The sequence below is a fragment of the Zootermopsis nevadensis genome, unplaced genomic scaffold, assembly GCF_977971745.1.
Source record: "Zootermopsis nevadensis isolate Lab colony 2312 unplaced genomic scaffold, Znev_1.0 Znev_ptg000010l, whole genome shotgun sequence".
Lineage (NCBI taxonomy): Eukaryota > Metazoa > Arthropoda > Insecta > Blattodea > Termopsidae > Zootermopsis > Zootermopsis nevadensis.
The window spans coordinates 7,656,540-7,682,403 of NW_028259142.1; the positions used below are offsets into that span (position 1 = coordinate 7,656,540).

At 39.7% G+C, this 25,864-nt stretch overlaps 1 protein-coding gene and 1 long non-coding RNA gene across 4 annotated transcripts in view; one reads left to right on the forward strand and one right to left on the reverse strand.

Moving 5' to 3' along the window:
- Positions 1-19,885, forward strand: part of LOC110832240 (uncharacterized) — a 28,078-nt gene extending 8,193 nt beyond the window's left edge. The window contains exons 3-4 of one of the 2 annotated variants that reach the window (XR_002543867.2): positions 362-450; positions 695-942. This is a non-coding gene — a long non-coding RNA (uncharacterized LOC110832240). Of the gene's footprint in view, positions 1-361; positions 451-694; positions 943-19,821 lie in introns of those variants that run through there. The other variant, XR_015534486.1, reaches the window with a different exon arrangement.
- LOC110832235 (uncharacterized) overlaps positions 6,059-25,864 on the reverse strand; it is a 112,316-nt gene continuing 92,510 nt past the window's right edge. For both annotated transcript variants that reach the window (XM_022069061.2, XM_022069060.2), the window contains exons 16-21: positions 23,143-23,375; positions 19,817-20,082; positions 19,002-19,230; positions 14,061-14,173; positions 11,122-11,235; positions 6,059-8,008 (exon numbers count right to left, since the gene is read on the reverse strand). In XM_022069061.2, the coding sequence (XP_021924753.2) occupies positions 7,940-8,008; positions 11,122-11,235; positions 14,061-14,173; positions 19,002-19,230; positions 19,817-20,082; positions 23,143-23,375 (1,024 nt within the window). In that variant the 3' untranslated portion in view covers positions 6,059-7,939. The remainder of the gene's footprint in view (positions 8,009-11,121; positions 11,236-14,060; positions 14,174-19,001; positions 19,231-19,816; positions 20,083-23,142; positions 23,376-25,864) is intronic.

The following is a 25,864-nucleotide window of genomic DNA, read 5'->3' on the forward strand; positions in this document are numbered from 1 at the left end:
TAGATCGAGATTCTTTGTCCAGAAGTCATCCTCTTCGTCCTGAGTTCTAGATTCAGGCACAAACGGAATTTTTTCGACTTCACTAGTAACTTCCCGGCTTTGCTTGATCTCGGCTTCAACATTTGATTTTCGCGCGCGTTTTAAGATGGCAGTCTCTTCATCTAAGTCCTCGGGATCAACAGCCCCAACTTGGCGACTGCAGTAATTTGCGTTTCCAAAACATCTTCGTAGTATTTTGAAATTTCGATTAGGGGTAAGATGATGATGAGTGTAAATCACAAGAAGCAAGAATTTTCTGCACGGCGCGTTCTGTCTCATCAACTTCGTCTCTGAAACATGTCACGCAATTTTTCTCCGCCAGTTCCTTCAACACGCTCAGCTGCGGATTGATCATGAGGCTGGCGACTTCGACGGTGGATGTTCCAAGTACCTGTAATCAGGCACGCCATGGTAAGAAATATTAATTAACTACATGCGTGCACTTAGGTTCTCATCTTTAAATTTCATAGTGTGTGATGTACATAACGTTATTGCGAGAACAAAGTTCCAATCACATTCGGTTCTAGGGGAGAACCTTATTGACCCCACGGTTTTATTCACATGTGCACATAAAACGTGGACCGACTCTTCCCTGTATGCAAAAAAATTTCAAGTATCATCCCGTTAAATGCAGTTTCAAATTTCTTTCTTGTAGCTGAATGAGTGTTTCCCAAATGACTCTGCTGTTACCGATTTCAACTGAAGGGCTGTGGGTCCTCGTCTCATTACAAGTAACAACGCCATTCAGGAAGACGTTACCACGCATCAAAATATAAAGAAATATATTTTCTGTTCAGTTACATATGAGCCTGTGTATGAATAATCCAACACATAAATCTCATTTTCATGTTTGTAACTATTATAACAGTCTGCGTAAAGATGATGTAAAACATTAAAACAGACTTTAAGACATATCTCTCTAAATTAAGGAGAATAATATAGAATGTATTTATCTCATTACATATGCAATTTTATTAATATTTTGAAATTAACATATATCTACGAGGTGCGATCGGAAAGTTTCAAGACTGCGCCTATAAAAACCCGTACACTTATCTCAGGTATTAAATTCATCCATCACCCTCGAAGTAGTTCCCCTGGGAGTGAACACAACGATCCCAGCGCCGCTGCCAAGCCTGGAAGCATCCCTGGAAATCTTTCTTTGTCAGCCTGTCAAGCACCATCTGCGATTCTGCCTGAATCTCTTCTATCGTCTCAAATCTCCTTCCCTTTAGCTGAATTTTCATCTTTGGGAAGAGGAAGAGGTCACACGGAGCTAAATCCGGCGAATAAGGAGGGTGCGGGATGACGGCCATGGTGTTTGAGGCCAAAAACTGCCGAACTTTGAGGGCGGTGTGCGCTGGCGTGTTGTCATGATGCGTCGCACGTGGAGTTCTTCCTTTAGAATCAGCTGACAGGTCCCATAGCCTATCCCAACAATGTCGCACAAGTCGTTGATGGTACGACGTCGATCTTCGTGAATGGCCTGCCGAATCTTCGTAACATTTTCGGGCGTTGTGCTCGAAGATGGTCGTCCAGAACGCTCGTCATCATCGACAGAGGTTCGGCCATTTTTAAAACGTGAATGCCACACAAAAGTTTGTGCACGACCCATTGCGGACTCCCCAAATGCTTGCGTTAGCATTTCATAGATTTCCGTAGCCGTTTTGGCGAGTCTTTGGCAAAATTTGATGCACACGCCATTCCGAAATCGCAGGAGGGTCGGTGTAATGCACTAACAAAACGCCCGTAACTAAGAAACAAATGCTAATTCGATGATGCTGGCTGGCACACTGATTCACTATGAATGTAGGCCCAACCCCTTAGCGGCAGAAGCTCGTACTACATCCGGTTCGCCCTATATTGACACAGTCTGGAAACTTTCCGATCGCACCTCGTATCTCACTGTTAATTTTGTAAGGCGAATGACGGCCCGCTACTCCCGATGAAGGAGGCCCTCAGCTGAAGTGATCTCCCCTACCCCCAAGTCGCAAAGCCCTTCAGCCGAAACGAGAACAAATCAAATCTGACGAGCCTGGGTCAAGTATGGACGTGTACCAATTAAGAAATAATCATTTATAAAAATGTTTATATTTACAATTTGTTTAATTTTAATAAACTATACACGATTGACGTTTTCACGAAAATAACTGCGGCAGTGTCCGACACTGCCCATCAATTTCTTTGCACAAATGTCATAAAATGAAAGCGAAACAGAAATATCTTGTTTGTTTGTCCCCGATTTGTTATATAAAACTGCTAAACGGATTTCCAGTTTTGTACAGGCACAAGGCATAATGTATCTTCGCCGAGAAAATTTCTTTTCCGTCCCTACTCGTCCAACACAATTCTTTTTTGACGACGACAAATCACATGTTTTTATTTTTATTACACGATACTGAAAATGGTCTGTAACCACGTTCATAATTTTTTACGTTACATGATATGATGTCTTCACACAACCATCACATCCAAACTCTATGATTAAATATCAACACGTGTAGTGGTTTCACTTATATTTATGGGACTAGGAACACCCCCAGACGAACTATGAATTCGCAGGCTACTTATTAACGAAATTCAATATTCGTGATATTCACGATCTGAAAACGCTAAAAATGCAAATTGCAGTAAGGATGGTACAACATTGACAAACAAAACGGTACTTTAGTGGAACTAGCCAATATATGACTAAGCAACGATTTTGTGAGGGCAGGAGACAAACCAGTTTATTAATGAACATGGCAGTTTGTAAATTGTTGATCAGTAATGTTTCAGCGGACATAACATACGGAAACTCGAATGTAGGTTATGCGTTACATATTCTCCAGTAGTTTTCTTTTGTTCGTGGGGCTGAAATATTAGTAAGAAAATGTTTTCCAAGACAGTCTTTTGCAAATGAACACGATGTACGTGATGTTACACGGTGTTAAATTGGGCTGTACTCATGTATTTCATATATTATATAAACATGATTGACGCAATCACAAAACCATCACATCCAAACTCTGTTATCAAATATGAACTCTTTTAGTGTTTTCGCACATATTTAAGAGGCTAGGATCACCCTCGACGAATTACGAAGTTGTAGGCTGCTAATAAACCAAATAACAGATGCGTGTCTTTCACGCTCTGAATACGCTAAAAATGTAATTTGCATTTAAGAAGTGACAACTTTGTCAGATTTAACCGTACATTAGTGGATATTGAAACTTATCAGTATCTGACCGTAAGCGACTTTTCTGTGACGACCGAAGACATTTCAGTTTCTTTATTAGGTTTTCAGTTTGAAACATATGGAACAAACATTTGTTGGTCGGTAATGTAGCAGCCGACATACACTGAATCTCGACTGTATTCGATACATTACATATAACCCAGACGTTTTGTTCGTGTTCGGGTTCTGGAATTGTAGTTAGAGAATTTTTACATTAACATTCATGAATGAACAGGACGCACGAGATGTTACAAGGTTCTGAAACTGGGCTGTAACCACGTTATTTATATATTACACATATATGACATGATGTCTTTACACAAACAATACAGTCAAACTCAGTGACAAAATATAAACTCATTTAGAATTCACTATTTTTCTTATCTTACTCTCATACTATAATGCACCTACATGAGAAGGCACTTCAAATTTGAATTATTTCCAAAATTTGTAATTAATATTTTGTTTTAAAATTCTATTCTGAATTAAAATAGGGCTATGGCTGTGTTTCAAATTTACGTTTTGGGATGCTGCAATCCTTAGAATAGGGATGAACCACTTCTTGAATAAGGTTTGTGATGATTTTAAAATAATCAAACAAACAATTAACACTGTAAAAGGACACTAGTGTCATACGCGTTTCAACCTCAAAGGTCATCTTCAGTGGCAACAGGGAAATTAATTCATTTAACCAAAATGGTTTAGAAACAAATAATGAAGTAGAGTATTTTACAAAAGCATAACAAGCAACACTACACTGGATGTTGCTATTCACAGGAGTTGGACTCTGCACTATAACCGTCATCCTTCTTCGGTTATTTGCTCCAGCTAGCTAGGGACTCGGGGTCGTTAACGGGAATCAAAAGTGTAATGATGAGATGGTGATTAACTGTGAATCTAATTGTATCTTTATTATGTAATTTCTCTAAAACACAAGCTTACAAAAGTTTTAACGCTCTTCTGTCAAGATACTCTCCACGACTGCAGCTGCTGGCTCACTCCCCCAAGAGACCACATATGAGTCCCCCCGCCTACTCTCTCACTTAATACAAACGATACTTTGTTTTAAGGAATTCCAGCCAGCTCGCCCTTGCAGCGTTACTCCATAGGACTCTAATGTCTGGACGGTTACAGACTTAGCTATTGATCCAATGGTCCGTAGCTGGTCTTCGGTGAGCCGTGATTGCGTCGTCCGAAACCTGTGAACTCTAACGAAGCGCTGCCAGTAGGGTATATATAAGTTCGAAACCAGGGTGGCCAACTATTGAAAATTTACTTTTTCCTGCTTAATGCCAGGTCAAATAATACGTTAGAATCATGGGCGTTTTGTTCGTTAATGATGGCTTTGTTTTTACTACATTTGTATATATATGGAATTTTTCTAAAATATCTAGCATTTTATCATTTGAAGCTATTCTTAATATGTACATGATATCATCGTTATCATCTATGGGGCTGTATCCGTGTTCTAGGATGTGTTGGAAGTTAAACGTCCCTCTGAAATATTGATAATCATCTACAATAATGTACAGTGTTACAACTCAAAAGACCACAGTCTACATTTCCACTGCCAAAAAAAATCTCATATCTGAACTACTTGTTCAAATATATAAAAATGGCTCTGAATTGTAAGTTAATTCTTAGTTACAGAATTTAACAAGTCACATTGAATATTGTGTAATACACGCTTTTTTAGATTATATAGCATACAGTATGTTTAAAAAATTTAAATTAACTATATTACAGTAATCACCAAAATTTTAATTTTTATAGAAGGTGTTAAAACGATGATTCTGAAAATAAGTATAAAAGATAAATAAACTTGAAAATTCATTATATTCTGCCATAATTTGTGTATGTGAACAAAAAATGTAATGATCAGCATTTATGGACCACAAAACCTGTGAAAGAAGACAATGTTAACATTAGTAAACTCTTCAGACGAATTTTAAGACTGAAGAATATTTGTGGCAATGTGGAAAGAGTTGTTGCAGTCCAATAAATAAAGGAAGTTCATATTTGGTTATACTAACACTTCTATTTAAGATGCCAAGTTGTTGGCAGTATGGATATTTAACAGTATTAGTCCTGCATATGTTGTTTTTGTTGTTATCTCTTTGTCAGATTGCTTTTATTTATCTTCTTTATGTTCTTTTTTGCATGTATAGTTTTTAACAAATAGCCATGAAAGGCTCAACATATATTGGAGATGGAATATTGTATTAATTTGCTGTGTTCTCCTTACTCTCTCACCTGCGAACAATACAAATTGTCATCAAGTGTCATATGTGTTGAAATTGTACTTCATTCTCTGCTTCACAGGGTAGTTCCGGAAAATAAAAAAAATAAAACTCAAAAGTAGGAATTTAAACCAGACTCCTGAAAAGAACAAGATTCATGTAATTGTGCACTGCACCTTGTGTCTGCTGTTACAATAATGTTGAGACTCAATATATTCAGGAGTTTTTGTGCTTGTGTTTGCATGTATTGGGTATTAATCAGTACATCAGTGACTGCAGAATAAGGCAAAATTTCTACATAAACTGTTGGGGCAATGAGTTATGTAGTATATTATGGTACTATGGTGCTTGAAATTAAAACATTGTATTTATATTATAGGTTCTTTAATTGGCACATCTGGCAATACACACAGGAAGAAACGATGTATGAATTTCTCTGTGTGATACATGCATAAGAAATGGATTTCATGTAGGCATGCACACACAAACACAGGGAACACATTGTGCACAGACAGTGCATGAATGCGGGTAGTTCATTTGGTGTGCACATTCAACAGTTAGCTGATTGTTCATCTGTTTTATTCTGGGAGTAGTACATCAAAGGGAATTTCCAACACCTGTCATCCTTCAGTTTCTGTGTGGGTACTTTTATCACACATTCTGGTCAACTATCACAACCAGACAGTGATAACAAGACCATCACACACTCAGCTATTTATAACATGAAGGGTATTTTTAACAGTTACTATGTCAGCTATTGAAACCCCTAATATTTACAGATGACAAGTCACTTATATTTTTGGTGTTTTTTCACAAACCCCTTTGGTCCTCCAACTATAAATCAATTAATATGGTGATTCCACTGTATCTGCTTCTCCTTTTAACTCTTAGAGCATAGTGGTAACTTACATGTGCCACCTAATGCAACATTAAGTATTACTGCATTTTTTCAAGGGTATATTTACAGTCTTTAGATGATTCTCACAATAAGCAATGATTAATTTTTTTAGTATTAATCAACCAGTCTTTGTAATGCAGACACATTCTTTTCTTTGTGGTAGCAAACATTAACTCAAAGGTCTGTAGTCCTTAAGAAGCTGGTAGATAGTATGCCCAGTTGGCCAAGAAAGTCCTGATTTTGGAATTTGAAGGTTGATTGTTGTGTTCATAAGCCATTGGTCATTGTAATGAGCTAGATGAATCCAATCCAACCTGCCTGTGCCCTCCCCAACCCCATTTAATTAGAATTAAATATATTATTGCCCTCCTATGTCTTCTGAGTAATCTATTCAGGCTTTCAGTCAAAATTTTGTACACATTTCTCATCTCCTCAAGCATGCTACATGATCAATGCATCTCATCCCCTTTGATTTGATGATACTAATATTTTGTGAATAGTACAAATTGTGGAAATCCTCATTTTTAACTATGTCCACCCTCTCATCACTTCATCCCACTTAGGTCCAAATATTCTCATCAGCACACTCAACTCAGATACCTTCAATATACGTATGTTCTTCCCTTAACAAGAGACCAAGTGGAGAAATATGAAATCTAAACTTTTGTGTAATACTTTGAAATGTGCTGGGTTCTTTACTACGAGGAGTTGTTAGCTCCCCATGTTAAATCCCTGGACTGGAGGACAGCCCCTTGTTTAAAGTCTGCAACTGATTATTTAATATACTCACAGTTACCCTCCACATTTGGAAGCCTTATACTCCATCCACAACCTGAGGCATGCTATGTTGTGATTGCAAGTTCCTAAATTAACATGTGCCTTGTAGCTTGCACCCCTTCATGATTGTAGGAAGATGGTGCCTGTCATATGTCAAGGAAAATCTCTGCCCCTGTGAGCATATGCATGTCTAACGCAAGTGCCTAAGTTACAAGTTTCCTATTATGTTCCTACACATAGCTGTCTCCTGCTGTTTGTCTATGCACCCATATCCACAGCCATATACACATGCCGCTGTCTTGTGTTATGGGCCTTCATAGCTATCTCTTGTCATATACCTATGCCCTTGACTTTGCCTCCTACAGTGTGCCTACACAGGTGTCTCCAGCCTTTTACTTAAACATCTGTCCTTTGTTCTGTTCTGTTCCTACATAGCTGCCCCTGCTGTCCTCTTACCATGTCACTACTTAGCAGTCTCCTATCATGTGGCTGTCCACTGGAGTGCGTTTACACATGTCCAATGTCATATTTACACACATGTTCACTACCATTTGTATACAAAGTATCAGTCTGCTTGCATGTATAACCTATAGATCTTTGTTTTCGGTTCTTATGGATAATAGACGTTTGTCTACACAGCTCTCCTTATCGTGCATCTACACAACACTTTCGTTTCGTAAAACTATGTTTTTGGTCCTTTATCGACAAATGCGTTGTTTGCGATGCTTACACAGCTCCGTTTTGTGTAGACGTGTAGCTACGTTATGTCTACACAGCTGTTCCTTGTATAGATTTGTAGCTGCCATGACTACGTAGTGTGCTGGATCGTGTTGGTGGCTGCAAACAGAATGAGTCTCATTAGACAGTGAGTATGCCCATACTAAAGAAGGAAATATTTAGGGCTGGGGAAGAAATTATAGGTAGAAAGAAAGAAGAAGGAAAAACGCCATGGGTAACTGAAGAAATACTAAAATGTATGGATGAAAAAGAAAATACAAAACTGCATGTGATGAAGAAGGAAGAAAGGAGTACAGGTTACTTAGAAATGAAATCAGCAGAAAGTGCAAAGCAGCAAAAGAAAATGGCTGTGAGAGAAGTGTGAAGAAATTGAAAAAGAAATGTTTATAAATAAAATTTATGTAGCATACAGGAAGATCAAACAGAATTTCGGAGAAATGAAAAGTAAGTGTGGTAACATGAGAAGTTCGGATGGAAAACCACTGTTAAGCACAGAACAAAGAGCAGATAGATAGAAAGAATACATTGAAGGCCTGTATCATGGAGAAACATTGTCCAAAAGTGTGATTGAGGAAGTGAAGGAGGTTGATATGAAGGAAATAAGGGATCCAGTACTAGTATCTGAATTTGACAGAGCTCTGAAAGACTTAGACTCAAACAAGGCAGTGGGAGTAGATGAGATACCTTCAGAATTATTGCAATCTTTGGGGGATGAGGGAACTAGAAGGTTATTCAATCTGGTGTCCAAACTCTATGAGTCCGGAGAAATATCACCAGACTTCTAAAAGAGCATTATCATCGCACTCCCCAAGAAAGCGAGAACAGATAAATGTGAGAACTACTGCACAATTAGTTTGATATCTCATGTTTCAAAATTATGAACAACAATAATATGCAGAAGAATAGAAAGGAAAGTTGAAGATGCTCTAGATGAGGATTAGTTTTGTTTTAGAAAAAGTATGGGTACTCGAGAGGCAATTCTGGCCTTGTGTTTAATAATAGAAGGACTGATTAAGAATAATAAGGATACATTTATGTCATTTGTAGACTTGGAGAAGGCTTTTGACAATGTAAAGTGGAATAAGATGTTTGAAATCTTGAGGAAAGTAGAGCTGAAGTATGAAGACAGAAGAGTTATTTACAATATATATGAGCATCAAGTGGCCATAATAAAAGTGGAGAATCAAGAAAGACACGCATTTATTAAAAAGAGAGTAAGACAATGATGCAGCCTATTGCCCCTGCTGTTTAACTTGTATATTGAGGAAGCAATGAAGGAAGTGAAAGAAAAGTTCAGGATAGGAATAAAGGTTCAAGGGGAGAGGATGTTATTGCCCTTTTGGCTGAAAGGGAGGAAGATGCAGAGAAATTATTGGATGGTATGAATAGAATACTCAGTGAGCAATTTGGCTTAAAGATAAACAAAAGCAAGACCAAAGTTATGAGGAGCAGCAAAAATGAGAATAATGATCCATTAAATATCAAAATTGGGAAAGACACAATAGAAAAAGTGAAGGAATTCTGTTATTTAGAAAGCAAAATCACAAAAGATGGATGAAGCAAGGAAGACATTAAAAGCAGATTAGCACAAGCGAAAAGAAAATCTACTAGTGTCAAACATTGAACTGGAATTAAGAAAGATTGTTCTGAAGTTATACGTTTGGAGCACAGCGCTATACGGAAGTGAAACATGGTCAGTGGGAAAGCCAGAAAGAAGAAGGATAGAAGCATTTGAAATGTGGTGCTATAGAAAGATGTTGAAAATTAAGGGGACTGATAAAGTACGAAATGAGCTGGTCTTAGACAGGATAGGCGAAGGAAGAAGTCTATGGAAAAATCTTAATAGAAGAGGAGACAGGATGGCGGGACACATTCTGAGGCACCCAGGATTGTTTAATTTAGTAATGGAAGGAACAGTGGAAGCCAAGAATTGTAGGGGGAGACAAAGATTGGAATATGTGACGCAGATTTTTGAGGATGTGGACTGTAAAAAATATGTGGAAATGAAGAGATTGGCGCAAGATAAGCGAAAATGGAGGACCACATCAAACCAGTCGAAAAACTGATGACAAACAAAAAACATGCCCATACTAACGCTTTGCATTCTAGACAAATACCTTTCGTGAGCTACATCAAAATAACTGTTTTTCAAAGTTGATTGGAGTCCACATACTTTTCTGAATATTACAGGTAGTATTTCATATACTTTCTATTATTCAGGCAAACTTCATTATGAATTATTTAACCGTAAAGAGATTTAGTGGCAAATATTGGACGACTACGAAAATAAATTTGTGAATTTACGAATTTTATAAATTAAACAATTATTCGTATGTGGCTACAAACACAGAGTTCTATTCATCTTGTAGTTAGGTGAGCGACATTACAGTATGTTGGACGTGAAGCAGGGATGTCCAATGCATACACAAGTATTGATTTCAAAATTCCGTGGATCTCATGGAAATCTCGTCAATAGGAAAATATCTACTTGTGTGATAATAATGTCGATATTTTCATAATTAATTTATTTCGTTAGAGCTGAATCAATCTTGTGGCCCCGACAGTCGTTCAACTGCTCAGGAAATCAGAAAGTTCACAAAGTAATAGTGCCAGATCATTAAAGAAGTCTACAACTTTGCAAATTTTTATCTCTAGACTTCTTACTTGCCATGTCGCCTCTAAAGAGGTGACATTAAGTGTAAAATTATCCTCCCATCCACATCTAGGTTATCCAAGTGTTCACTTCACTTCGGTTTTCTCAGGCATAATTTTGTATAAATTTAACGTCTTCACTATGCATGCTGAGTGCTTCTTCCCTGTCAACTGCCTTAATCTGATTTTATTGAATATGAGAAAGTGAAACAGATATCACCGGATTAAAATTGACAAATTGAACAGGATTTTGTAAGATTTGAGGTTTTCACAGTGGTGAGTATGAAGATTTCTGTCTTCTGGGTTGTTGCGCTGTGGAGTTTGGTCGATGTTATTAAACAACGTTTCAGAGGTCATACTGTCTCCGTCATCAGGGCTCGCAACAACCCAGAAGACAGAAATCTTCACGAGAGATTTTGTTGACATTGATTTTTCGGATGTTTATATCAGAGAGTCTGGGATTGAAAGATAAGAAATTCAAGGTTTTTCTGAAACGTGTAATTTGAGTAACAGTTTACGCGGGTCGATTTTCCTTCAGCACCATTTGCCACGGGTCTTACCTGACTGCTAGGGTACCGCTTACGGACGTTCAGTTGCATGTTGCTTAGCGATGCCGCAGAGTCCGGGGAAGGACCGGTCTCACATGACCTGCATGAGTGCAGCAAGCGAGAAATCTGATGGCATAACGGAACAAATAAGTAGAGTAGACACAACTTCGCTTTGAGATTGACCTACTTCATTAGGTTCATGATCTGTCATTACTCTTCGTAAACGACTGCTTAAAATCATACTGTAGTATTTTCACACAATGCTTCGTTATGAAATAGAACAGACTGTGAAAGAAAAGTAAGATACGAATAAATAGAAATAAGCAGCAAAATAACTAAACAAATAATAATTAAAAAATATACATCTGATTAACACATCTCTTCACAGGTAATATTAGTGCCCATTCTTTTTGTATAAATTTGTATTTCAATATTTATCTACATTTCTCTTTTTGCCTAAAGTATAGATGGCAGCATGTTAAGTAAATGGGTAAGAAAATATGATGGAAAAATGTCTGAGGCATGTCTCATTCTCTATGTCTAGTACTTTGTTTTTGTTTATTTTTTCTTATAATTTCACCTAGTTGTCTGACAATTAGACGCCACGGTGGTCTAGCGGTTAGAACGCTGGCCTTGTAATACTGGGGTCTCGGGTTCGATTCCCGGCGGTGCCCGGATTTATAACTTGTGTTGGGCAAGGCCGTGGTCTAGGCAACACGGAGTTTTCCTCCGTGGCATCCCAACAATTACTCCATTCACACACAGAAGAAGGCAACGGCAAACCACTTCTGGATCATCTGCCAAGAACGTATATGAACAGGTCCCAGTCCCAGTCCGAGAAAAGGATGGAAGGATCCTGTTCATATGGACCTGTGGTCTGACAGAACACTAAATAAATAATAAATAAGTCTGACAATTATTATGCATTTTTTGCACGAAGTGCATAAGTGTTGGCCAGTCATCATTCAACTTGAGACAAGCGGACGGGCGGATTTGCATCAAGTCTGGTATGGAATGTTTTATGCAATTTGAGAGTTGTCTAAAATTTAATTCGGCCAATGGATGGGGGCAAAGACCTCTTGATGGAGCAGGGCCCAAAAGAGCGACGGCAGTGGGATGCCGTGGGCAGGTGTGGTGCGACGTTGGGTAATAGAAATATAGTGGCACCAGCATGTCGAGTTGACCCCATTTGTGGCGAATTTCCAAACAGCCAAGACTGTGAGGGACACCAGGGGACACGCTGTGGCGTACCGTGAGGGTGACAAGAGTTAGTGTGATTAACGGCTATGAGGGAATCCCTGTGTGCGAGAATCCGATACATGGGGCAGGGCCCCTGCTGGGGCGCAGTACCCAAGGGCTACGGCGAGCCATTTGTGTGGCGGTACGTTCGGGTAGGTGATTTAGAGCTCCCGTGATGACGTCGAGCCCGCTTAGTGGGGCGGAAACCCAAGACAAGTCGGAGAGAAGCCTAGTGAGTGAGGCGTGGCCCCAAGAGAGGTATTACTCCTTATGGGATGCAGTCCCCAGACTAACGACTGAGTCCTTCAGCTCGGTTAGGTTATACTGGATTATATTTATTACGTTAGGGTGGTTAAGGTTAGGGAAGGTTAGGTAAGAATAGATTAGGAAGCTATGGTTGAAGTTGATTTTGGTAAGGTGCCTGGGTGGTTATGTCAAAGGAGTGTGGTGGGGTGTTCTGGCGGCCCAGTGGAAAGCGAATATACCGCATCGAAGCAACAGCCATATGAGACTACCCCGTGGGATGGGCTGATCCCCATTTGGGTTGGAACCTCGGATGGGAGAAACTAATAATTTACGGTTTCCCCTTAATGGGATAGTTAGTTTTGTTTGGGATAGGATAAATTAGGTTGTGATAGGTTTGCTTGGGTTGGGTTCGGTTTTGTCAGGTTTTTCGGACTGGGTCAGTCCAGGATGGGAAAAGTTAATTTAGATTAGTTCAGGTTACGTTAATTTCCCGCGAGTTGATTCCCAGTGTGTGGTCCTGGAATTGAGATAGAAACATGCAATGAGGACGGGACCCTCGAGGGTCACGATGTTTTGCTCCGCGGATGCAGACATGGTTCAAAATCGATCGCTGGAAGTAAACGCTGTTCGGAAAAATTTCACTGGATTGGGCAGGTGCCCTAAGAACAAAACATTTTCTGGGTAGAGCCTAGTGGGTGGGTCAGAGAGAAAATAGAGGCAGATAAGTCTTTTAGGACGGAGTCCACCTGTTGCGGCGGAGACCTCTCTTGATTAGGACGGGTAAGGTTTGTCAGGTTAGATTGGGTTATGTTGAAATATGACCAGCTAGGTTGTGTCGGGTTGGGTTAGACTAGCAAATCTTCTGCTAGGTGCATTTAGTATTCAAACTATGCAATGAAGGCGTGTGAAACAACTGTACATTCAGGTGCAGATTACATATTTGCAGACTTCTTACAACAAACAAACCATATTTCCTCAGAAACCTAACTGTATAAAGTTTAATTTTTGCTATCTACAATTAGCAAAAATATATTTTTTAAAATTTTTTGTCACTATGCCACTACTTTTGTAATTTCTTACTTAACACTCCGTAAAGTACCAGTGTTCAAAAATAGCGAAAGACGAGGTCGATAATTCCGCCTCGTATTCTGAAAGCCTCGAGTTAAAATCTCGGCCTGTAGGACACCTATCCTGACAATTTTGTGATGTTCCACAGTTCATGTAGGAAACGACGGGTCTGAACTTAGAGATCATTAATTACAATCCCTCTAGTGGCATAGATGTAAGTCATTGTTTTCTTGTGTTGTTGCGTTTGGCCGGTCCCTCGTCCTTAGTGTCCTACCAAATGATTAACGGGATAGTTTAATAACTTTATTCTTATCTGAAAAGGCCAGAGGTCCTAACTCGTAAAAGCTATAGAAGAACAATATGAAGAAAGGAAAGGAATGAACAGAGCATATTATCACCTGATTCTTGAAGAATGATGTTGTTAGTGTGAAGAGTATTGGATTCAGTGCTGAGTTGACCGGAAGAACAAGCACTGCAAGCCATGCGCACAACTGCTGGTCTATCGTGGCCCCTGAAACACAATTCGTTGTACGAACCTCAGAAGCTAATGTCCCCATATTACCGTTAGTTAAGTAAGGAGTATTCAGGAAAATACGCATGAGTTAGAAAAGCGAGCCAATGTATAGAATGACTAATGGGAAAAGTAAAAGGTAAGAATATGAGGAGCCTGCAGCTGAGTAAACAGCGCGCACTGTACAAGATGTCGTACAACAATGAGGAGCGTGGACCTATATTTATTCAAATTCGTTGTCAAACCAGAGTACAAAAACATTTTCGGAAGAAATGCAACAGGCATTATTACGATCTGTAATTAGTCAAATTAACTTATAGTGTCTGCGACAAGAACGCACAGATCAGCACGCACGCAGGACAATGTTGCTCGTGTTCCTGCAAAAGCACCCCAACTAGTTAAACTGCTTGTCGTTTTGCGATAGGGCCAATTTATACCTCCATTCGGTTCGTGAACACACAGAACACAAGGTTCTGAGCCTACGAAAATCCACACAGTCGTGTAGACGTCGCTGCATCTAGCGAACTGTGCCGTCTGGCGTACAACCAGAGACAAGGGCTTACGGGACCTGTCTTTGTTGAGGTCATCATAACAAGTTAGCGGATGCAGCTGCAAAATGAGCTCATTCCGGTCATTCAGGGTACCGGGTATGCGGACACCACATTCTTCCAGTAGGATGACGCACGCCGACATATGCGAATGTCTTCCTTGACGTCTTGTATGACGTGTTCGGTTGACGTATTATGTCGAATCTGTTTCCAGGGTGCTTCGGGTGTGCGTAGTAGTGACCAATATGTTCTAACTAACTAACTAACTAGATGGCTTACCGAAACCGAAGGTTCATCACTGAATTAACCAAAGCCCTCCTGGACCAATAATGTCCAGTCTCCTTCAACTCCTATCTCCCATAGATCCCGCCTCGGATTATCCTCCCATCTACGTCTAGGTCTCCCCATAGGTCTCTTCCCCTCAGGCTTCTCAAATAGTGGACCCAACCAACCAGATCGCTTACCGAACCCGAAAGTTCATCACCGAACTAACAAAAGCCCTCCACCGGACCCCGTCCTGGGCCAACAAAATTCAGTCTCCTTCAACTCCTATCTCCCATAGATCCCGCCTCGGATTATCCTCCCATCTACGTCTAGGTCTCCCCAGCGGTCTCTTCCCCCTCAGGCTTCCCGACCAAGACCCGGTGAACACCTCTTGTCCCATCCATGCGCGCTACATGCCCCGCCCATCTCATTTTTCTCGACTTAATCACCCTGACAATACTGGGGGAGTAGTACAGATTTTTAAGCTCATCATTATGCAGTTTTCTCCATGCCCCATCGTCTTCTCTCCTTGGCCCAAATATCCTCCTCAACACCCTATTCTCAAATACCTGCTAAATTAAAAATCGTATCGTGTGTACCGCACAAAAACGCGTACCGATCAGAAAATGGAAACTAAAAATGCTGCTGAAGATATCACAGCTGACTTACTGCGTAACTCAGCTGGGAATTTTGTATTTCGTTTACATCAATCAAACGAAGGTCATAATTTTCATAATGAACATATGTTGACATGACGAACACATAAAGTCTCCATAAATATGCGACTTTAATCATTTGCCATGTGCTTCTGTATCCGAATATACCGTACATAGAAAATGGAACGTAATTTTCTGAATACTCTGTATATTCCATGTGGCCTCACATTGTTTCAATCAAATGAAAATATATTAACATTACATTAAGTGGCGCTATATCGATTGTGTCTCAGATATTCGCGCAACCGGCATGTTGGCATTATTTATATCAGAAAATTAAAAGGTAGGATGATCTTATGGTAACAAGATAGCTCGAGGGTATTTAAAAGAAGATTCTGAGTGGAACACATGTACCAAAAACAGAAGAACAAGAGATGAGTGAAAATTATAAGGATCTTCAAAACTTATACTTTCCACCAAACACTTTCAGAATAAAATGGGTGGGGGCACATAGCTCGCACGGACAGCGTTATAAATGCATATAAAACTTAATTTAGCATAACTAGAGGAAAGATAGCACGATACGCATAAGAAGAAAGTAGGCTTCTGGAACCAACAGCAATGTTATCTAAGAAGTGCTGATTAACATTAAAAATTCGTTGAATTTCTGATTATTCACAATTCCACAGTTCATATCATAAAACACCCTGACTGTTACTTTACACGTGATTATTTACGAAATGAACAAATTTTCTTAAAAGCTATTTTTCTGAGTTCAATAACATTTCGCAGGAGAATGAACACAGTTAAACGGAACATAACATCAGGCGTGTGTTTTTTTGACACCTGTTCGTTTTCTGTCGCACACATAAAGGACGAGTTTCACCTCGCTCTATAATTACATATCGGCTTTTTATGACGTTATGGAAAGTAGTTATCCCCCAACCCAGTCCACCTAGAACCAAGCTTGTGATAACCGCAGTTAAAAATGGTTTCTGTTTTCTAGATGAACTGGGAGTTCATTTTGAGAGTTAATGGAAAATTTAATGTCAGATAAATATGACGGACGAAACTAATTATCAAGTTATATTAGTCAAAATGTATTCAGTAAAGTATAAACATACCTCCCTATCAATCTGAAGCTTAGAAACAGTACTGGCAGACACTTAATATTTGACTGTGATTTCTTCCTTCATAGGTTACATAGAATCGAACTGAAAAATGACAGGAAGCGTCGAAATACAATTCAAAGACTTGCATGGAGGATCTGAGTAAACCCAAGAAAAATATTCGTGTTAATTAATCGTGAACTGGAAATCACTGTTTTGAAGATGTTTATACAGACACGAAAAGATGTCTACTTAATGTAGTTCCTTGACTAGCGGCCGAGAGAAAGACATTTTGCGGAGCCAACTGAATTACATGGTTACAACGTCTTGCAGGCAATTTCATTCTGTCGTGGTTTTACATTGTGATACAACATTGAATGCACTGCAGAGATGCTATTTTAGACTTTTATGGCGGCCATAACCTGAAGAAAAACGAGAAACGTCCCACTTGGGTCATTTCGTTGTTTTGCAGAGATTTTTCCAGACATTGGAAACTTAAAGCGTACTTGTAATAACAGATTCCGTTTCTCGTGAATCTTGGGTGTAAACAAATCAGAGAAACCCATTCAACACGTGGAGAGTGTGGGGTGGTCCGATTGTATTCGTGTGCTTCTCGGCCGGTTTCGGTAGAGTCACGGGGCACTGAGTCGAACTCTGCCAAACAGCCGAGTGAGGTGCGTCAGCCACACTCCCAATATTTGAACGGTGGAACTTAACAACACTAAAATGTCTCGTACCGCTGCTAACCTGAAACTGGAGACTTCGGCTGAAACTTGTCCCCCCCCCCCCCCCGCTATTGTGATTCGCTGTTTTGTATCACAGCATGGCTTTGTGCGAATTTCTCTTCCACGGTTGGAAACGAACTCACGATATTTGCGATGCACTATAACAGTTTCACATCCCACAAACTAGACGGAAAAGGAGTTATAATGTACCACGACTGTGGTGGCGTGGATATTTACATCTGCGAATGAACGGATGAACAGTTGTGTCACAGATTATTTTTAAAGCGGGTATTGCAAAGGGAAAATGTGATTAGTAATGGATGGTCAGTGTGAGGTGTGAGATCACAGAAATTTTCGCTGTAAAAGAGAAATACACTTGATTAATATATGTATTATGTCTTTATAAGGTATTGTAGCCCCGACTGAGAGATTACAAGTCTAGCCTATTTGGATCCAAAAGATGGTTTGGGGGGGTTGGTTCTACAGAATGTCACAATCGTTTTGCAAGGGCCGGCTTTGTGTGTTTTATGACGGACTTATTTTAGCTTATAGTATCTTTGCAGACAGAAAATACCAAGCATCTTAGAACGTAACTTATAACCAGTGTACAATCACCTTCTTTAGCTCACCGTTCATACTGTCATAGCTCTTGGATGAGTTAGCTACTCTATTTAATGTCTTCATACAAATCACATTGTCTTAGCTGGAGACGAAAGTAAGGAATCTATTGTGGGCCTGGTTATGTTTTTCTTTTCATAAACGTCCTTCTTTTCCTAAATACCAGTATATGTAAACACGATGCATAATTAATTCTTATAGGTTATTGTACTTGATAGCTAAGTTCTTAGACAGAAATTACTAGATCTGTTGGCTCTATCTGATTGAAGTCAGTAATTATACCACCTTACCCAACACTGCACATACGTGTATAAAGGTGGAGCTTGTTTTGAAAATCACGTGTCTGTTTCTGACAAGAACTGAGTAATATGTGAGAAAGCATGCGTCGTGGTACGGAGTTCTAGCACTGGCAATAACTTTTGTAGTCAGAAGTTGGATATTCGCAGCACTGTAGGCTGTATAAGGTCGGCCTTTTTCCCTTCTTGTGCAATGAAAACTCATTATCCATACGCTGATCTAGCGGAATTAACCGTAGGCCACCACTGGTTAGTACTGGCTTTATAGCAATATTTGAAGACCAATGCGACAAGACTGAAGGGAAACCGTTCGTGTAGTAAGTTTCATTCATTTTTAAAACTCTGTTTGACAGCACTTTCTTTTTCAAAACCATGTTAATATCGCAAAAATGACAGTGCAGCGAGATTACTGTATGCTTAGCATATACCAGTTTTTGATAATTACATAGTGAAATTTGATTACAACAAGAAATTAATCAAGATTTTTCCAAAGTATATCGTTTGAGACACTAGAGTTTCTCGCCATTTTCTCTGTTTCGCTTTGGGTGGAGAATGTGTTTCTGAAAACAAGATCCTCATATGCAAAATCAGATCCGGATATTAAACACATACCAGCCAGAGCAGCCAACTTCACGCTGATGACAGGTATCCAGCAAAAGCAGTCTGTAGCCACGATGACGACAAACCGCTGTGCCAAGGCGTGATCCTGCCTGTCCTGCGTCGAGCGGAGAGACAGGCCTGAGGAGCGCACAATGCGGTGCATGCGCCAGTACGCACAGCTGATGAACAGCAGCGCCAGTGTGTTGACTACGATGAACATCGCAGCAGAGTACTCCCAACCCTGCGGCACAGTTTTGCAGAAATTTATGAGTAATAGTCAAGTTTTGTCAATTACAAACCACAAAAATGTGTCCATGATGAACGTGACTTTTTTTAATTGGTACTGTTTTTCTGAAACTGTCCTAAGCCAGTTAAGTCCAGTATACATCCTCACACTATTTATGATTTGAGGTTTTCACGGTGGTGAGTACAAAGGTGGCTGTCTTCTAGGTTCTTAAACAGTGTAAATTTCTGAATGACTACACGGCGCAACAACTTAGAAGACAGCCATCTTCATCTTCACACAATATTTATGTTACAATCTGAATAGTGTCTTCCCATCTACGAAGCGCTCTAACAAGCTATCTCGTCCTTCGGGTTTTCCGATAAACTTTGTACGCATTTCTCATCTGTCCTATGAGTGCTACATATTCCTCAAGTTTCATCCTATTTGATAAATCACCCTAATATATTAGGGGAAGGGCACAAATTGAGAATTTCCTCATTAAGCAGTTTCCTATATGCTGCTATCACTTCCTCTCCCTTACGCTGAAATTCTGTCCTCAGCACTTCGCTCTAAATCACACTCAGCTTTTCTATTTACTGACATCAGCGAACGGGTCCTGAACGTGCAGCGGAAGGCAGACGCCGTTTCCCCCGTAGAACTCCACGCCGAAGTAATCCACCGTCTCGACGCACAGTGGCAGTGCAGCGACGACTGCCGCCAGAAGCCACAGAACCAGGACCAGCAGGGTGGCGCGGCACAAGGAGGGTTGCCGCCTGTCGAAGGGTCGCGTCACGGACGCAAGACGATCACTGGTGATCAGCGTTAGGATCAAAACTGAAGCCTCACAGCTCAGCGTGCTGAGAAATCCTGTTGGAATGCGCGACCACATCATTCTCAAGTTCGTGTGAAACTGTGACTGATATGCACTTTTTTGGTCGTATCTCAAACCGTTAAATTGTAATTACATTAATTAGAGTTATCGTGTTATTTTATTGTATACAATCTGTTTTAAATATTAATTACACGCCATAAATATTTTTTCCAATTACTGTCTTTTCCTAATCACAAAGACTTCGGATTGACAGAATTCATTTCATGCCATTGTTTAAATAACTCATTCTTTGTCACACCTAAATCATATTACCTCCTGCGGTTGTTATTTGCTTGGCAGTTAACACGCGTATACTCAGTTTTATCTCGCTACCGCTTCTTGAACCACAACTAACCTGCACAGTTTTACCATTGAAACCCAACAACTGCTCATTTTTCTCTTCAATTTAATTCGTTTCCTGTCTTTGAAGACAAAGTTCGACTACAGCGGTTACTGTGTTTTCTTTGTGCAGTGCTTTGTTTTTTTGTGAAAAATTGGGAGAAAATTTGACTCGGAACATTAATCAAGATTTTGGGCATAATTCAGTCTATTGTGGTAAGTTGTGACTGATGCTGGGATTTGGGTCTTCAAATACGATCTATAAACAGAACTTCAAAATCCCGGAATACGGAAGTTCGCACTTTCCTAGGTCGAAAGTGGCATTAATATCAATACCAAGGTCCAAAATAATGCTAACTTGAACATCGGAATAAGAAAATTAAACATTAACAATTCTATTTTTACAAACGAATGATCAATATAGTGTACATAAAAATTGTTGGTGATCTTTAGCAGTACATTTCTTGAAAGTTCTTTCTGTACGATTGGTGGTCATAAGAAAGACAGCAATTAACATTTTCCACAATTATTGTGTTCAAATTACAATCCTCCACAAAATGTTTTGTTTTTAATTATTTGAGGACACCAGAGGAATCTGACGGCAGTATACTAACCAAAACTATTTTAAGAAAAGACAAGGACTTTCATGAACATTTCCAGAAGAATTTTTAGGTAAAGGAGGGACGTAAGATTGCGTATATAAGTCAGAATGCATTCCAGTCGGACCAACCATCGAAAATCTGAGAAATTAAAATAGTTCATCTTGACATATAACCGGATTTCCTCCAATACGATATTGCGAAGTCTCACACGAGCTCACAAATGGCTACAAATATTTAGTTTGGCTACACCTCTTTCAGAATCTAAAGGAAACTATAGTCCACTGAGTAAGACTTCTGTTGTGACGGACTCATGAAAACACTTGAACTTTAACAGAAATGTGCGAACCACAAGATTATAATGTTGAGAATTAATTATGTAAAATTATATAATAATATACCAGTCTTTGCCTCAATGAAATATCTATACCCATTACAGAAACAAAGTCAGATTTATTTACTTTTATCACGCCCTCGATGTATGCCTATCTGGCACCGTAATAAGTTACCCGCAAGTAGCACTAACAAAAAGCCCATGTCTTTTATGATTCGCTATTACAGGGCTTTAGCAGACAAATCAGTAATGAGTATAAATTGTGCGGAGGCAGCAGGATTATCACCCGCTACTTTGAGGCACTAAAAAGACTAATAAAACAAGTCGCCTTGAGCAACTTTCCAAACGGGCTGAGGGCCCAATCCCTTGTACGAGATGATGCTGATGATGATCATGAAATAATATCAGGTCAATATTGTCTTTTAACTGTTATATCAATTCCCATCTTGACACAACGCATTCGAACACTGACCTCGGTATGTCTTCATTGTTATAACACTATTTCAACTATATTTTCAGCTCCTACTGGTAAAAAGCGTGTTTCATCGACGAATATGTGACGTGTGGGTTACATGATTCCCAGAAAAAACGCGACGGAAGAACAGAAAGACATAAACGGGACTGTCATACACTCCTTTCCCATGACAGTGCAACAGAAAATATAACAAAATTGGAAAGGATAACCTTTGGAGTGCACCAACATTCCAAATGACAAAAATCAAATTAGAAACAATCGGGTCATTTTGTAATTTTCTCTCGCGCTAAGGCTTCAAGTACATCTAGTAACCAAACTTAACACAGCTCAACCCCACTTGATCATCCCCAATCTAGCCTCCTGTAACTCATCACCACAACTTGACACAGCTAAACCTACCGCAATCCAACCCAACCTTAACTTAAACTGGCCTAATCGAAGATAAATTAAACCTGCCCTAACATTAACCAAATTGAATCTAACCGAATCTAATCTTACATCATCAAACCTAATTAGACATGTTCTCCGACCGAGCTGGGGGACTGTATCCTATGATACAAATCTCTCTGTAATGGAGGTACGCCCCACTCCTTAAGCCAGCCAACGAAATCTTCGCCGTCGCTGTTGGCTGTTTCGCTCGACCATGGGGGTTCTGCTCCCTCTAGCGGGTTCGCTCCACACGGAAATTTTTCTCTCAGCGGCTGATCTGCTATATTCGCGTTACCCTGCCGTTCACCACTGCGGCTGTCGTGGGAACCTTACACCCGTGGTTCTTGAGGGCTCTCCTCCAGTATAGGGCTCTGCCGTACACGGGTGTTTCGCCCCGCGGTCTCTACTCTATACCCGTTCTATCCCACCTTGCACTACATCTGGCCACGGGGCACACACTACAGCCGCCACTTTTCGCGCTTCGGCCAAACTACGGGACCTCCACTCCATCCAGTCAACGTGTATCATTCTTTAGTACAAGCGAAAGGCACAAGTCCATTTTCAATTGTTCTCAGCGGTTCTCAAGTTCAATTGTGCGGACAGAGAAATGGGCAGACAGGAGATCCAGCTGGGGCGTGACAAACACCTAATAGGGTACAATTCTTCCGCTTTAACCCATAATTTTCAAAAATTGAAGATTTCTGTCTTCTAGGTTGTTGCGCTGTGTAGTCTGGTCGATGTTAACCAACGTTTCAGAGGTCATACGTATTGCTCAATTACGAAGAATTCAATTACAGAATTTTATGTTATGGTTCGCTTCGAACTGAATTGCCACATTGGAATTTGGAATTACATTGAACGAGACAGTTCTGACACACACCGCAGGCATTGCAAATGGAGCTGTGCCGCCACTGGAAGTCGTGCTTGATGTAGATATCGCGGTAGTGCCAGTCCGCTCCTGCTATGATCATTAGGTAAACACCCATTAGCAGGTCTGCCAATGCGAGCGTCTTAATGTACAGGGAATGGACCGGGTTTGGCTCTCGGGCCACTAGTCGTCCAAGCAGAACCAATGTGTTTCCAGCACATGCCAGTATTGCCATAACCCACACACTGAAATCAAGCACAATAAAGTCAGTGTTATCAAATGATGTACAGGCATACCTCGCTTAATTGTACTTAGCTTTATTGCGCTTCGCAGATACTGCGTTTTTTCAAATTGAAGGTTTGTGGCAACCCTTCGTCGAGAAAGTCTATCGGCGCCTTTTTTACAACAGCATGTGCTCACTTCTCTGTGTCTGTGTGTCACATTTTGGTAATTCTCGCAATGTTCTTGCATTGTTTTTTAGACATAATGCTATTGCACACTTAATAGACTACAGTATAGTGTAAATATAACTTTTATATGCACTGTGAAACCAAAACATTCGTGACTCGCTTTATTGCTGTGGCCTGGAACCGAACCCGCAATATCTCCGAGGTATGCCTGTATCTGACCTTAGATAGGTTTCTTAAGGTAATGTTCTTTAAGGACGCTCAGCTTATACTCGTTAATCTCCAGGTTCTTTATGCACCCGTTACTTAATTACTATTCTCGATTCGTACGAACAACTAGCCTTGTCAAAGAATATCCCGCTTACTTCATGGAAACCAAAGGTTCATCACCGTATTTAAAGAAATCCCGCCAATGGATTCTATCTTGAGCTAAATGAAAGCAGCTCTCTCCATCGATTCATACCTCCCTAAGGTCCATCTTAACGTGATCTTCCCACCTATGCCTCTTTCCTTAAAATGGTCTCCTCCCTTCAAGCCGACGGCCAAGTTCCCTGTAAATATCCCTCCCCTCCCTCAGCGTTCCGCATATCCCACCCTCTTCATCCTTCTGGATTTAATCACCCTAACAACATCAGGTGAAGATTACAGGCCGTGAAGCTAATCATTATGCAATTTCTCCATGATCCATCTTCCTCCCTTAGAAATCTAAGTATATTTCTCAACACTATATTTTCAAACACCTTCAATCTATACGTCTTCTCTCAGCTGTTAGATATGTTAGGCAGACGGAAATACATGCAGCTGAGCCATTAGTATTTAAGCCAGGTTCTTTTGAGTTTGAAAGTGCTATTGCAAAGTTAAAAAGGTATAAATTGTCAGGCGGTGATCAAATTTCGGCAGAAATGATTCAAAAAGGAGATGAAACATTACATTCTGAGATCCTTAAACTCCTTAATTATATTTAGAATAAGGAAGAATTGCCTTAGAAGTGGAAGAAGCCTATTAGTATACCAATTTACAAGAAGGGCAAAAAGCTGACTATGGTAATTATCAAAGCATAACACTCTTACCAACTTATTTAAAAATTTTATCCAACATCCTTCTGCCAAGATACGTAGACGGAATAACTGGGGTTCATCATTTTCAACAAATGATCAGATTTTTGCATTCGTTAGAAATTGTAGGTAAAATGGGGGTACGATAAGACAGTACCTCAGCTACTCATAGTTATCAAGAAAGCTTAATATTCAGTTATAAGGTTCTCATTGAGTTTGACAAACCCGTGAAACTAGATTGGCTTATTAAAAATTTTCAGAGAAACCTATAGCACGTTTCCTATTCAAAATGGTCTATAACAAGTAGATACTTTATTTCTATTTCCATCCAACTTTGGTTTAGAACAGGTGGTCCAACTTTTATCTTCGACCCAAGGGCCACGAAACCCTTAATGTCACTGTTTTTACATTGCCGTTATCTTTAATAATACTTATTCAAATATAACAATTTACTATTGCATATGCTGAAATATAAATTTTATTTAAACGTGCACAAACTACCACAGAGTTGTATATTATATTGCTCTTGTAACAGTTAGTATCGCTCATAATGCTTATCCGGAGAACTTACACGAATTATTTGAAATCCGCTATATTAACAGCTTGTAACTGATACAATAAACATTTGTACCAATAGAACCTACATCTTATGCCTTTAAGTCAATGGTTTTAGTTATAACACTGAGCAGAATGTTCTTTTAACATTGCCGGAATATCAACTTCGAAAAAAATGGGTTTATACTAACTAGTAATAAATTAACAAATACATTCGAGGGCCGGATCCGGCCCACTGGCAACCAGTTGGACCGCGCTGCTTTAGAATACACCATTAGGAACGCCCAAGAAAACCAGGTGGTACTGAAATTGAATGGGACACATTAGCTCATGGTCTGTGCTGATGATGTAAGTCTATCAAGGGACATAAATACAATAAGGAAGAACGCAGAAACTTTAACTGTTAATAGTAATGAGGTTCCTGCAGAGATAACTCAGTATATGTTGATATATCGTCACTACAATGCAGGGCAAATCGTTATATAAAGATAACTAATGGATCCCTTAGAAATGTGGCAAAGTTCAGATGTTTGGGAGTGAGAATAACAAATAAGAATTTGATTTATGATTAAATCAAGAGCAGATTAGATACGGGTAATGCCTGCTGCTCACAACCTTTTGTCTTTCCATCTGCTGTCTAAATGTATAACAACTAAATTATACAAAACTATAATTTTGCCTGCAGTTTTGTATGTGTGTAAAGCTTGGTCTCTGACA